Source organism: Trichechus manatus, unplaced genomic scaffold (assembly GCF_000243295.1).
Source record: "Trichechus manatus latirostris isolate Lorelei unplaced genomic scaffold, TriManLat1.0 scaffold00031, whole genome shotgun sequence".
Classification (NCBI taxonomy): domain Eukaryota; kingdom Metazoa; phylum Chordata; class Mammalia; order Sirenia; family Trichechidae; genus Trichechus; species Trichechus manatus.
Window position 1 is genome coordinate 9,576,987 of NW_004443967.1, and position 15,569 is coordinate 9,592,555.

The 15,569-nt window shown below is 46.8% G+C and overlaps 1 protein-coding gene across 2 annotated transcripts; it reads right to left on the reverse strand.

The window, feature by feature from the left end:
• Positions 1–4,819: 4,819 nt before the first annotated feature.
• PRDX3 (peroxiredoxin 3) lies at positions 4,820–14,356 on the reverse strand. Of its 2 annotated transcripts, XM_004374890.2 has the most exons (7): positions 14,292–14,356; positions 13,080–13,215; positions 9,661–9,802; positions 8,687–8,822; positions 7,749–7,852; positions 5,357–5,522; positions 4,820–4,996 (listed from the first exon to the last, which is right to left on the reverse strand). In XM_004374890.2, exons 1-7 carry the CDS (start codon positions 14,325–14,327, stop codon positions 4,943–4,945), a joined length of 774 nt encoding a protein of 257 aa, XP_004374947.1. In that variant the 5' UTR covers positions 14,328–14,356; the 3' UTR covers positions 4,820–4,942. The 2 variants fall into 2 exon arrangements, with proteins under 2 accessions (XP_004374947.1, XP_012410587.1); XM_012555133.2 differs by lacking the exon at positions 5,357–5,522.
• Between the last annotated feature and the right edge of the window lie 1,213 nt (positions 14,357–15,569).

Genomic DNA, 15,569 nt, shown 5'->3' on the forward strand with positions numbered 1-15,569 from the left:
TGCGTGATGTTGGAGAGGCGGCCGCCGCAAGGCCGCGCGGGGGAGGAGCCGGCGGTGCGCCCCGCCCCGCCGCGCCCGCCGCTCTCAGCAGGATTCCCGCGCTTCCGCCCGGACTCCTGTCTCCCGCCGGCCCGGCCCGCATGGGCCGGGTTCCGCGCTCCCGCCCTGGTTTCCTCGCTCCCGCCCGGGCTCTGCCGCTCCCGCCTGGATTTCGTGCTCTCGCCCGGGTTCCGCGCTCTCTCCCGGCCTCCCCGTTTCTGCCCAGGTTCCCCGCTCCCGCCCGGGCTCCGCCGCTTCCGCCTGCATTTCGTGCTCTCGCCTGGGTTCCCCGCTCCCGCCCGGGTCTCCCCCCTCCCGCCCTGGGCCCCGGAGGTCTAGTCCTGCCAATCTGCTCGGCCCGCTCGCCACTGTGGGTGGCCCGGCTACTTCAAGGCCGGCAGAGAGGTCACGTCTCAGAGCCCTCATGTCACGTTACCTACCACGAATACCTGGCCCTGGCCTCTTGTCGCATCTTACCTGGCGCTTTTGGACGTTACCCTGGAAAATCTTTTCCATTGCCCACAGAGTCCAACGTACACAATATCGCGTGTAATAAGGACCCGCTACTTACTTTGCAGGGCTCGATGAAAAATAAAAACGCGAACACACTCCCTACCTAAACTAACACAAATAAAGGTCGAAAATCTAAATAGACCCATAACAAAAGAAGAAATTGAAGATGTCATTTAAAAAAAAAAAACTGATAAAATAAAGCCCAGGCCAAGATGGCTTCCCTGGAGAATTCTACCAAACATTCAGAGAAGAGTTGACACCAGTTCTGCTCAAACTATCCCAGTATCTAGAAAAGGAAGAGAACAGAGGACTCCCTGAGACTATCGCCCTGAAACACTCTTTAAGCATAGAACCGAGCCCATCCCAAGATCACCTTTTAGCAAAATAACAGAGTGGCACACAAAATAAGGGATATTACCCATAAGATCGGTGCCCTACTTAAAAACCGTCTGTATGAGACAAAAAAAGCAAAAGATGTTAAAAAGCAAAGACATCACTTGAGGACTAAGGTGCGCCTGACCCAAGCCATGGTGTTTTCAATCGCCTCATATGCATGCGAAAGCTGGGTAATAAGTAAAGAAGACCAAAGAAGGATTGACGCTTTTGAATTGTGGTGCTGGCAAAAAAAAAATTGAATATACCATGGACTGCCAAAAGAATGAACAAATCTATTTTGGAAGAAGTACAACCAGAATGCTCCTTAGAAGCAAGGATGGCAAGACTACGTCTCACATACTTTGGACATGTTATCAAGAGGAATCAGTCCCTGGAGAAGGACATCATGCTTGGTAAAGTACAGGGTCAGCGAAAAAGAGAAAGACCCTCAGCGAGATGGATTGATACAGTGGCTGCAACAATGGGCTCAAGCATAACAACGATTGTGAGGATGGCACAGCACCGGGCAGTGTTTCATTCTGTTGTACATAGGGTCGCTATGAGTCAGAAATGACTGGACGGGCACCTAACAACAATGAGACCAAAAGGTCAACAATTACTCAAAAGCAAAGATGACAAGATAAGGGGCTGGGAAACTAGAGTACTGGAAAGGGAACAACCATCACGATTAAAGAGAATGTTGACACATTGTGATAAATGTAACTAATGTCACTGAACAATTTGTGTGGAAATTGTCAAATGGGAACCCAACTTGCTGTGTAAACTTTCACTAAAAACTCAATAAAATATTATTTTTAAAAAAATATCAAGAAGGCAGCAACAGAGCATTACACCAAGCCCTGGCCCCATCCTAAGCCTGTGGGTAGTACCCTGGGTACAGGCACCATTTCTCAGCCCCATAGTCTTTCTCCAGCCTCAGGGCAAATCCAATTCCTTCTCGAGTCCCAGACCACACAGGGACCATTTGTGGGGAAAAAGACGCCCCCTTTCTCCCTCCCCACACCCTTCTGAGCTTGGGGTGGGTGGGGTTGTATGTGTGCAGTTGAATTCCTGGAAGCCAAAAGTGTGTTTAGGGTGCTCAGGGGCCTCAGAGGCCTGGATTGAAAGCCCAATATCACCACATCCTTAGCTGTGACTCTGGGCAAGCTTCTCTCTCCAGGTTTATTCTCCCATCTGTAAAATGAGGGCAGTTGTACCTTTCTCAGGGTTTTGTGGAGGATCAAACAAGACGAAACATGTAAGAGCCCTTAAGAGAACCCTGGACATGTGGGAAGTGCTTAGTATTGGCCATTCACGCCCAGCTGGCCTATCCACGCTCCCCGCCCAGCCCGGTCTATTGAGGGTTATGAGCGCCCGGGGGCAATCTCTAAGTTTGTGCCTTCTCACCACCACCATGATGGGGGGGGGGGTGATTCCCTGGCTGGCCTTGTGTGGCTCCCCTTTTGGACCTGTGCCCAAGGGCAAGTGTCCTCCCCATAACCCCCCTCGCTATGCCTCTGCAGCCCTGGCCTTGCCATCCCAGGAACATGAAATGCTCATGGTTTTTCTTCAGGCCCATGTGACTTCTACGCACCCTCACGTGAGACCATTTTCCCTATGCTCACCTGGCTCACTTTCTGTAGCTTCCAAGAGCTCCTCTCCTCTCCTCTTCCAGGAAGCCTTCCCTGACCGCCACAGCTGAGTGGGGTGCCCCTCCCATTTCCATCACACCCCATGCATAGAATATTGGACCATGGTACTCAGCACACTTTTATTCTGCTGGCTGTACCCTCAAGTGTGTCACAAATCCAGCCGAGCAATTCTAGAACAGACTCAAAATCTGACATCTTTTGGAACAGAATCCAAAGCTGTTAAGCTTGCCCATAAGGTTCTTCTGGCCCCTACTACCATTGGCTCCTTCATCCCTCCAGCCATGTGGGCCTTTCTGCAATCCCCTCATCCACCCCAAGCCAGCTCTTGCCTCAAGGCCTTTGCACTTGCTGTGCACTCTGCCTGGAACCCTTATCCCCTCACTTTTTAGGTTTTATCATGTTTGATCAACAAAACCTTGAGACAGGTACAATTGTATTCCTCATTTTACAGATGAAAACATTGACCTGGAGAGATTGACTGTCACATAAGGCCTTCCCCAACAATCCTATCTAGAACATCTCTGGTCTAGCTCCTTGCTCTTTATTTTCCTTCTAAACATTCTAGGTTGTTTTTTTAATTGTACTTTAGATGAAGATTTACAGAGCAAATATTTCTCATTAAACAATTAATACACATTTTGTTTCGTGACATTGGTTGCCAACCCCAGGACATGTCAACACTCTCCCCTTCTTGACCTTGGGTTCCCCATTACCTGCTTTCCTGTCCCCTCCTGCCTTCTTGTCCTTGCCCCTGGACTGGTGTGCCCATTTAGTCTCGTTTTGTTTTATGGGCCTAGCCTGGCTGAAGGGTGAACCTCAGGAGTGACTTCAGTACTGAGAGAAAAGGATGTCCGGGGGTCATACTCTTGGTGTTTCTCCAGTCTGTCAGACCAGTTAAATCTGGTCTTCTTTTGTTAGAATTTTGCTCTGCATTTATCTCCAGCTCTGCCTGGGACCCTCTATTGTGATCCATCAGAGCAGTCGGTGGTGGTAGCTGGGCACCAGCTAGTTGTACTGGACTCAGTCTGGTGGAGGCTGTGGTAGTTGTGGTCCATTAGTCCTTTTGACTAATCTTTCCCGTGTGTCTTTGGTTTTCTTCATTCTTGTTCCAGATGAGATTGGACCAGTGGAGTATCTTAAGTTGCTGCTCACAAGCTTTTAAAACCCCAGATGCTCCTCACCAAAGTAGGATGTAGAACATTTTCTTTATAAACTATGTTATGCCAATTGAGCTAGATGTTCGTTCCCTGAGACCACGGAACCAGCCCTCCATTCTAGGTGTTTTTACTGTTTACTATGTTTCCCCTCTAGGACATCAGTGCATGAAGGTAAGGAGTGGTCTTTTTTGGTTCACTCTTGTGCCTCTTCAACAGTGCTTCCCATGTGGTATGCCAGGATTCACTGAAATACTGAATAAATGTTCCCATGTCTGTCTCACCCCCTAAACTGAGTTCCTTGAGTCTGGAGCCAACATTTTACTCACTTTTGTGGCCTCCAAGTCAAACGCTCAATTGTTGATGCAACCAGAGAAAGAAAAATACAGTCTCACAACATACGTTGAAATAACTGTATTAAAAATGCCAAATATTTTAAAATATGTTTATTTTTTATTATATACTTGACATTGAGCACTTCCAGAAAGAAAATAATTACAGTGATTTCAAAATACAATTCCTGGACTCAATAAATATGCTTTATAGTCACACCCAATCATTATCTAGAAATGTTTGTAGACACTAAGTCAACCAATGAATAAAATAAGTAAAAGAATGATGTAACCATGATCTCAGGGATGGGGATCATGCGTGATCAGCTAAGTGACTTTGCCACCGTAAGTGTTTTCTTCAAAACATGATTCCCATTTGTTTCAATCACACATACATCCATTGCAAGAGTTAAATCAGACCTCTGATGCTAACAACTTAAAACAATGATTTTTGTTACCTTTCAAAGAAAATTCAGTTTAATCAAAGAAATTCAGGAAGACAATTTCAGGACCTTGATTAGAAGCTTTAAATATCTGTTGTACTACTTTAGTATACTCAAGGGTTCAAGGAAGGTGAAGAAAGAGTGTTTCTTTTTCCCATCAAAGACATGATTCAAGAAGGAGGTGAAATAAGACATTCTAACTAGCCATCAGGATGTTACAAGTAAAAGACTCCTGACATTAGCGACTAGCCAAGCTTAAAAAGTCTTATAGACAATGTTACAAAAACAAAACATTAAGAGTAATAGTTATGAATACAAGCATAATTTTCTTTTTTTTTTGCCTTCTATAAACAATCATCTTTGAAATACTAACACGGGGCTCCAACCTGTGGTTCTTCTCTGGTGTAAGAAGCTACAGGTGCACGTGGGATGACCTACTGATTTATTTTCTCAAAGTATTCTTTGGAAGCAGTTGGGCTTGGCTTGATCTAAAAACAGAAAAAACATTAAACTGGGTTACTGCTGACTTTATAATAGTCTCAAAAGTAAATGAAAACTCCCAATTTTTAACCGAAAGTTATTTAACTTTTTAAAGATTGGTCTGTTTCCTTTAAAATACATGGATAAGAGTTCTATTAACATTTTCTGGAAGCAAACTAACAGCCCTGCCTGGTCCCTGATCCTCATCCCCCACCCTCAGTGGCTTCACCCATTCCCACACTATCTACACCCCTACACCAAGGGTTGGCTTTGGATGGGCTCCTTTTGGGGATATTCCAGGCCAGCAACCCTTGAGGCAGCGAGGACCTGGAACCCTCAAGTCCACTGCTTCTGGAAAAGAAACCTACTGTAGGAGAGTGAGGTGTCCAGTTTGCCGGACAGACTTCTCCATGGGCCTCCACAAATTGGAATGCCTTCACCAAGCGGAGGGTCTCGTCCACGCTTCGGCCCACTGGGAGGTCATTGACACTCAAGTGCTTGATGACTCCATTGGGGTCAATGATGAAGAGTCCTCTGCATCAGAATTTAGCCTCATTAGTACCTCAACATCACCAGAACACTCACTTGTACCCTTTTATGTCTTTAAGTCTACTTAATAAATACAGCAGTTATTAAGCTCTATCATATGCTTAATAATGGCATTTTCATTGCTGTACACAAAGCTTAGGAGCCCTGGTGGTTAAGTGCTTGGCTGCTAACTGAAAGGTCAGAGGTCCAAACCTACCAGCCTCTCTGTGAGAGAAAGATGTGGCAGTCTGCTTCCATAAAGATTACAGCCGAGGAAACCTAAGGGGCAGGCATGTCTACTCTCTCCTACAGGGTAGCTGTGAGTTGGAACTGACTCAACAGGTTTGGTTTTTGGTTTTTTTGACACAAAGCTTACTGTCGCTTCTTAATGACAAATGCTTTAACAAAGGCAGGACTGGACCGGGCCACCATGGAAAACATGCAGTATGATATGACACATTTACAAATTAAAAATTGTGCCCTGAATGTCACGTAAGTATCTACAAGTCACTGAACTAGAGAGTGAAGACTTCTTTAGTTGTTAGTGATCTGGCAAGCATTCTTGGAGCTGCTGTATCAAATCTTGGCAAGAACTATAGGCAAATGAGAAGCGACAGAGCTGTATTTTATCTACATTCAACAAATATTTATTAAATGAGTGCATTCTTGGTGAATGGGGTGAAATCCCATGGGAAAATCTTTGCAGAAAAAATGTACTGGCCCTAAGTCTATGCAGAGCAGAACTCCAAAGAAAAAACCAACCCCCCCCCTTTTTTCATCACTTAGCAGCCATGTAATGAGACGTCTACCCGGTATAACAGTGGTCTGTGTTTACCTTTTGTACAAGTGTTGGTGTTACTGTGATGTATGCCAGTATGTTTAACCAGAAGGAGGAGGTCCATCTTAAAAGGGTGTGGGCATTCTAAGTGTTAATCACTCAGGGTAAGACAAGTTGGAGAACATTCACAACGTAAAAAGGAGCTTCTTCCTCCCTGGCCTAGCATTTGGGGGTCCAGGCTTTGAGGCCTGACAGGTCCTGATGCCTGCTCCTGGGGCAAGAACCCAAGCTGGAATCCACCGCACAGAGGCAGACACAGAGCTAGGCCAGGGCAGGGCCCACTGACTCCAGAAAGAAGCCTTATCTTACCAACCAGGCTCAGCCTCTCTCCCTTGTCGTTCCTGGTATACTGAAACCGGTACGGTCATGGTTGCAAAATTAGGGAGACCCCACAGGGAAAGGGATCGCTAGGGGGAAAAAGGCCAGCACTCCTTCCTCCCTCCATGGCCAAGTCTGTCAGAGCTAGGTTTTAGCTTATTAAAGGAAGATGGTAATCTCCTTGGAGTCAAAAAGGCCCCAACTCCAAAGTGCCTTCCAGCACTAAAATACCAGGTGTAACCCAAGAGAAGAGAAGGCCACAGTCAGCCCCAAGAAAGGGTAGGAGAGCTGGGGTGAAGTCCGTCCCCACAGAGCCAGTTGGGGCCTCTCCTCCCACTTCATCCCTGCTCTCGTGGGTCAATGAATAGCCAGCTCTAAGGCCTAATTTCTCAGCCCTCTCAGGAAGGCTGCGTTAGAATATGGGGCTGCTGAAAACTGAAAGCTTTTCACACTCAGTGGAATAAAGGGTTAGCCACAGAACGAATGAGGACAGAAATGACATTCTGGGACAGGGTTCTAACAACAGCTAGGCGAAAAGGTTTTGATGCCTCACCTAATTTAATCCTCACAACCAACCTGTGAGGTACATCCCTGTTTTAGCAATGGGAGAACTGGGCTCATGGAGGTCAAATAACTTGTCCCAAGTCACAGAGCTATTAAGCAGCAGAGTTAAAAAAATCAAACCTAGGTCTGTTTGATTCAGGGTTTGTGCGAGATCTTAGCCATTCCAGGATCCCACCTCCTACCCTGCCATCTCCCCTTCTCCAAACAGTCTGATGACTTCACGGTAGGAGAATCCCCCCAAGGAAGTGGCTCTGGGATGGTCAGGGAACAGCGTGACCAACAAGACACAGAGGTCCTCCCTGAGACAGAGACACAGGGTGGTGGAGGGGCACGCGTATCAGCCATTTCTGAAAGTCTGGCAACGCTTGAGGAGGCATTTCACCAGGGCTTATACAAAGATTAAAATTAAGATTTTTTTAATGCTTTGCCGAAGTCTGTATAAATCCCTTAGGAACCAGGATGATGCTAAAACATTGAAAACAACTTTAAGTTCATAAGTAACAGGATCTTACCTTAGTGCAAGACCAGGGTTTTCTAACAGCACGCCGTAGTCCCGGGAAATTTGTTTAGTTAAATCCGACAAGAGTGGGATGTTCATGTGGCCCAAACCGCCGTTCTAATAAAAATGCAAACGTGACTGGTTGTTACACTATGTGGTTTCACATCCTTGACTATGTAATAGTATTTAAGACTCAAAACAACGATAATAGCTTACAGCCCAAACAATGGGCCAGGCACTGTGCTAAGCTTGTTTTATTGGTTTATTTCACCCTGGCAACCATCCAGCAGTAGATACTATTATCATCTCCATTTTACAGATGAGCAAACTGAGGCACACAAAGGTTAAGTAACTTGCCCCAGGTCACAGCCAGAGAGTGGCAGAGGCAGGATTTGAACCCAGCTAATACTACAGACCTTTCTCTTTCCAATTCTTATAGCATCCTTTCAGTTGAAGACTAATTTCTAAAACATAAAAATGGAAGAGTAACACCAAAACCCTTTGAGTAATGAGATACTGACGGTCCAGCAGCATAGCTAGAAATATTGAGTCGCCCAAGCAAGTTTTTAGGGAAGAATACTGACCACGCAGAACAGAGAAACCAGAGAACCTCAGCACCATCCCATAGTCCGTGAAGACATGGAATCCTGAGTTTAGGGGAGAGGGTGGCAACGGACCACAGCTCCTCCCTGCCCTGCCTTATCTGCTCTCTGTGGCTACGTGGGCCGGAGACACTGCCTGTGGAGGCGGGAGGACACACAGGCGGTGCGCTCCTGACCCCCCTCAGCCACGTCAAGACGGAGCTTCAGCAGCATGTGTCATGAGTAGTAAGAACCTACAAATAGCCCATTACAGACTAGCCCTGCGTTAACAACTTCTACGTTAGTCTGTCACGGGATCTTTTCCGTTTTCAAGATCAGACGTGCAAAGGCGGGGTGGACGATGTTATACCTTCCTTGGAGTATTTATCCAGGCAAGATGGCTAAAGTGGGAATCCACCGAAACAGCAACTACTTCACAGTTCACATCATGAAATTCATTGGCTTTGTCACTAAAAGCAACGATTTCCGTAGGACACACGAAGGTGCTAGGAAAAAAGGGCAGAAATTCTCATCAGAGGATTAAAAACTATGGTTTAAGGTATGAACAAAAAGTAATCTAAAAACCAGTTCAGTTCACTTAAAGGTGAAAAAAGACAAGACCGTTCACCATCCTCACAGGCCTCCCTGTCTCAGCGACACTCTAGCTTTAAGCTGAGAAAAACCATCCTTATCTATTACCTTTTTATTTAAGAAATCTTACCAAAAAACGAGGGGGGGGGAGGGCATGTTCTAAGACTAAAGTAAAATTCTATTTACACAAATTTAGCTTCGTCGAAAAAACTAATTTTATTATTGTTACTTTTCTCGTTTCTTCCCCAACCAAAAAAACCCAAACCCACCGCCGTCAAGTCGATTTTGACTCATAGCGACCCTAGAGGACAGAGCAGAACTGCCCCATAGGGTTTCTAAGCTGTAAATCTTTATGGAAGCAGACTGCTACATCTTTCTCCCTCCAAGCAGCTGGTGGGTTCGATCTGTTAACTTTTCAGTTAGCAGCCGAGCGCTTTAACTACTGAGCCACTAGGCTTCTTCATTTTCCCCCAGACCAGTGAAAACTTCTTACAGGCTGGTCTAGGGGAACCACATAAAATACAGCCATATTCAAACCCAATCAGTAAAAGGGATGCCGCTCCACCCCCTAAGTTTATCGCTTGTAAATAAGCTACAAGGCAAGCTGTATCCGACAAGGCCGTCAGTGATAACGGGTCAGACAAATGCTCCCCTTCACATGAAGGGTCACCAGAGACAGGCCATTTCCCAGGGAAGCAGGGATCTCTGCTCACTCGCAGAAGGACATTAAAGCACGATAGAAATGACACTTACAAATCCAAGGGATAGAAGAAAAGCACCAGGTATTTCCCCTTAAAGTCATCCAGGCTTAGTTCTTTGAACTCTCCGTGGACAACGGCTGTGCCCTTAAAATAGGGTGCATGCTGGGTGACAGCAGGAGCAAGGTATGAGGAACCTGCAAAAACCATGTATGTATACAGATCACCATTTGCTGGATCAAGCACCTACCTGATTTTACTCAAACCACTCAGAATGCATAATTTAGGATTTGTTGTCAGGTGCCATCGGGCCAGTCCCGCCTCATAGCGACCCCGTGTACAACAGAACGAAACACTGCCTGGTCCTGCACCATCCTCACAATCATTGCTATATTTGAGCCCACTGTTGCAGCCACTGTCAATCCATCTCATTGACGGTCTTCCTCTCTTTTGCTGACCCTCTACCAAGCGTCATGGATTGAACTGTGTTCCCCCGAAATGCGTGTCAACTTGGCTGGGCCCTGATCCCCAGTACTGTATGACTGTCCACCATTTTGTCATCTGATGTGATTTTCCTACGGGTTGTAAATCCTACCTCTATGATGTTAATGAGGTGGGATTAGCGGCAGTTATGTTAATGACGATTCAATCTACAAGGTTAGGTTGTAACTTAAATCAATCTCTTTTGAGATGTAAAAGAGAGAAGTGAGCAGAGAGACATGGGGACTTCATACCACCAAGAAAGTATAGCCAGGAGCATGCATCCTTTGCACCCGGAGTCCCTGTGCTGAGAAGCTCCTAGAGCAGGGGAAGACTGATGACAAGGACCCTCCCCCAGGGCCAACAGAGAGACCGAGAGGCTTCCCCTGGAGCTGGCACCCTGAATTCATACTTGTACCCTCCTAGACTGTGAGAGAATAAATTTCTCTTTGTTAAAGGCACTCATTTGTGTTATTTCTGTTATAGCAGCACTAGATAACTAAGACACCAAGACACATTCAAAGTACAAGAAACGAAGTCTTGCTATCCTCGCTTCTAAGGAGCATTCTGGCTATACTTCTTCCAAGACAGATTTGAAGAACCGATGCCTTTGAATTATGGTGTTGGTGAAGAATACTGAATATTTCATGGACTGCCAGAAGAATGAACAAATCTGTCTCGGAAGAAGTACAGCCAGAATGCTCCTCAGAAGTGAGGATAGCTTTGTCTCATGTACTGTGGACATGTTATCAGGAGGGACCTGTCCTTGGAGAAGGACATCTTGTTTGCTAAAGTAGAGGGTCAGTGAAAAAGAGGATGACCCTAAACGAGATGGACTGACACAGCAGCAGCAACAATCGGCTCAAACACAGCAATGATTGTGAGGATGGCACAGGACCGGGCAGTGTTTTGTTCTGTTGTACTTGGGGTCACTCTGAGTAGGAACTGACTTGAAGGCACCTAACAACAACAACATGTTTATCAATTTAAGGAGCCCTGGTAATGCAATGGTTAATTGCTTGGCTGCTAACCAAATGATCTGCGGTTTGAACCCACCCAGTAGCTCCGTGGGCGAAAAGACCTGGCAATCTGCTCCCATAAAGATTACAGCCTAGGAAACCCTATGGGGCAGTTCTACTCTGACCTACAGGGTTGCTATGAATCAGAATTAACAACACACAACACCACCACAAATCAATTAAAAGGTTCAGCTCAACTGCACATCTTCAAATAGTAATTTTTTTCCTTCCATAGTTCTAGAATGTACACAAATTCAATTCAAAGTACTATGGAAGCTAAAAAGAGCAAGGTAGAACACAGTAGAGATGGAATTAAGGAAGACGTGAGACTGGGGATATAGTCTAAATGTGGGGCAGATTTGCAAAGTCCAGAAGGATGGGGGAAATGGCATGAAGGGAGAAAGGAACAGGGCATGTTGGAAGCAATGGACCATAACAGAGTCTGATCAGAGCATAGAGCGCACGTGTGGGGAAGGCACATCAGTGGGAGACAAAACAAGCAAGAAGGGTTGAAGGGCAAGCTGTGAAGGTCACTAAAGGAGACAGAAGCGAGTCACTGGAGACCCAAGATGAGACAGCTGTGTTTAGGAAGAAGATTAGTCTGGCAAACAGGTAAGAGGACCAGGAGGAGGAGAGACTGACGTGAGGAGGTGATTTCAGTTATCTGTGTGACGGGTATTGAGGGGAGGGGTATGGCAAAGGAAGATGAAAGAAAGGGATGGATGCAAGAGATGCGCTCAAACTGGAGAGAACTTGTGTCTGCCTGCGAATGGGGGACAAAGGAGACCAAGAGTCAAGAGTGCCTAGGCTTCAGTGTGGGGCTCCCTGAATAGAACAGGAGTAGCTGTTGGGCAGGGGTTTTAAACCTGTGGGATCACATCATGACTAGAAATCCTTTAAAGCTCGAGTTGTAAAACTGGGAACATTTTTAGCACCCATAAACAAAGGCTTTGCTAAAGTACATTCCCTAAACTATTATATTTTAAATACATGCTTTTTCCAAGGCAGGAAAAATCTAAAGGAGGTATTTTCAAATACTACTCATTATCTGAGGCTGATCTTAGCAAAGCCCAGATCCTACAGAATGCACTGTAAATCTCAAGAAACAGCTATGTTCCTCTCACAACAAGGCGGATTCCACTGGAATGGTCTGATTCCAAAGGCCAACTGCAGCCAGCAGACAGGGTTGACTGTGACTGACCCTCTCTAGAGGAGCTGCTCTCGGTTCCCCTGGCCGCGCACCACACCCAGTTATCGGATACCCCTTCACATTCGTCAGGCCCAAAGGGCATCTGAGTTTTTCCTCTCAGGTCCCTCAACACATTGTTGTTGATAGGAGCTGTTCAGTCGATTTTGACTCATAGCGACCAACCCCATGTGACAGAGTAGAACCGCCCCATAGGGGTTTCTAGGCTGTAATCTTTACAGGAGCAGACTGCCAGGTCTTTTCTCCCGTGGAGCCTCCGGGTAGGTTTGAATCACCAACCTTTCAGTTAGCAGCCAAGCACTTAGCTACTGCACCACGAGGACTCCTTCATACAAACCAAACCAAACCAAACCAAACCCACCGCTGGTGAGTCGATTTTAACTCATAGCGACCCTACAGGACAGAGCAGAACTGCCCCATAGGGCTTCCAAGGAGCCCACCTTTTGGTTAGTTAACAGCTGAGCTCTTAACCACTGCGACACCAGGGCTCCCCTTCATACACAGAGGACTAAAAAAACTCTGGGAACCAACAAGGAAACGTGACAGATAAGTACACTGCGCGTTAGAATCACCCAGGGAACTTTTTAAAAAAACGCATGTCCTGGTCTAACCCCCAGAGACTGATCTGTCTGAGGTGGGACTGGAAAGCTGATGTATTTTAAAAGATCCCCATGTGGATGTAATGCGTAGCCAGGGTTCAGAGCCCTTGGTCCAGAGATGATTCATGTTTCCTTGACCTGGGTCCAACCAAGTCATGATAACACTTACTGGTACTGAAGGCACGTTTTGCTGGATGAGAACCAGACCACAACGCATTTGTCAAGCACTTTCTTCCAGAAGCAGCAGGCCTAAGGGCTGCAGAGGCAGAAACGCCCCAAGGAATGGCACTCATATGGCAGGCAACCTGGGAAGAGAACCACTTTATATTATGAAATGTTTCTGGAATGGCAGCTGAAGGCCCACTCCGCCTATGGTGGCCTCAGCTGTCCTTGTCCCTGTGAACAAAATACCCAACTCAATACGCCGAGTATCAACTGAGTCTCCGTGTTCTTACTATTCTCTCTGGCTTCCTTCTCCTTCAAGAATGCATGGCAGAGGGGGAATACAAGAACATAAGGACTCAAGAATCAAAAACTCCACGCTCTCAAAAACAACACAGAATTCAAAAACCAGAGGGGCTTAGCAGGCCCTGTGTATTTATTTAACCCCTTAACTAGCACTATCGGCTGAGCATGTTCTACCATCTCAGCTTTTCTTAGAAAAGGCAAGGCCCTTCTAGCCCCACACACAAGCAAATAGAGCAAAGTTCAGCCTTTGGAAAAGTCTGGACAAGGCTCAAGTGAAATGTTTGCTCAACCGTAATATCCAGCATGACTCAGGAAGGAGAAGGTGCCTGCGCTGAATCCTATCATGAAAGGGGGCGGGGGAGCAGAAGGGCTTCAGGCTTTGCCCCAGAAAAGCAGAGAAACAACAGCTGAGGCCGACCTGGGGGGTGGAGGATAACAGTGCCTTTTGTTACTTTAGCACTTTGCACGCTTGCACCCATTTATGTGGATGCTCACAACAACCCCATAATGTAGGCATCATTCTCTCCATTTTACAGATGAGGCAAGTAAACTGAGGTTCAGAAAGCCGAAGTCACTTGTCCAAGGTCACAGTCAGCTACAGAACTGGGACCAGGAGCTAGGACGCCTGCCTCCAGGACCAGTGCTTAGGCGGAGAGAGGACTGGCGATCAGCGACTCCGACCAAGGAGAGACTGGGGAACAGATCGCGAGGAGGGATTGCGGTATGCGGGCAGACCGGCTCTGCGCAGGCGCAGGAAGCCTTCCCCAGTAGGCCTCCGGGTCCGTTACCCGCTGACCCCTCCAAGAAGGGCGAATGTCCCCCAGGCTGCAGAAGGGCGGGGTCCCGCCTGGAATGCACGTCCCCAAAGCCATCGCGGTGTCTCCGCGCTTGTACCCAGCCGGCAGCCACTCACCGAGGCCCGGAGTAACTTTCCAGCAGCCGCCGCCATCTTCAGTGCGCGCTGCAGTCGCGTGTCGGGCCCAGAAGAAGAGGGGGCGGGGCCTGCGGAGGTGGGAGGGGCTTATCGGGGGCTTGGTCTCTGCCGGAGAGGAAGGGGGGCCGGGCCTGGAGAGCCGCGGGCTTCCCGCCTTTTCGGGATCGTCCTGCCGGGTCCCTCCACTCCTTAAGGAGGGGGAAAATTCCCGCTATGGCTTCTGAGTTGAATGCTTGGGAAGGCTACACTTTGTCTTCTTATTTGTCGCCCCGACCTAAAAAGAAATAACCCAGGTGGGGAGCTAGATATTGCCATATTTGCTACTGATTTTTTTTAATTCACCTGGTGTGGATTAGAAATCCCTGGGTGACACAAGCAGCCTGCAGTTTGCGCTAGACTGCTTACCTAAGTAGTGGTGGTTGGAAGCCTCCCAGCAGCACGACAGAAGAAAGGCCTGGCGATCTGCTTTTATAAAGATTACAGCCAATAAAACTCTATGCAGCAGTTCTACACTGGGACACGGGGTCACCATGAGTCGGAATCAATGAATTTCTACGAATGCATTGGGCAAATCTGTTGCAAAAGACCTCTTTAAAGTGTTAAAAAGCAAACATGCTACTCTGAGGACTAAGGTGCACCGGACCCAAGCCATGGTATTTTCAATTTCCTCATATGCATGGGAAAGCTGAACAATGAATAAGGAAGACTGAAGAAGAACTGATGTCTCTGAATTATGGTGTTGGCAAAGAATATTGAATATACCATGGACCGCCAAAAGAATGAACAAATCTGTCTTGGAAGAAGTACAGCCAAAGTGCTCCTTGAAAGCAAGGATGGCAAGACTTTGTCTCACGTACATGTTATCAGGAGAGACTAGTCCCTGGAGAAGGATATCATGCTTGGTAACGTAGAGGGTCATTGGAAAAGAGGAAGACCCTCAACGAGATGGATTGACACAGTGGCTACAACAGGGGGCTCAAACATAGCAACGATTGTGAGGGTGATGCAGGACTGGGCAGTGTTTCGTTTTGTTGTACATAGGGTCACTGTGAGTCAGAACCGACTTGACAGCACCTAACAACAGTGTCTCTACCATCTCTGTGAAAGGACCTCTTACCTATTTAGGCCTCTAGTAGAGCCTCTGGCTTCTTCATTAAATTGAATAAATTATTAATGTAGTTTCAGTCAGTTGATAAATGAAGTGCTCAGTGGAGAGCGTGATACTTTAAAGCAAGCTCATCAAACATAGTTAAAACC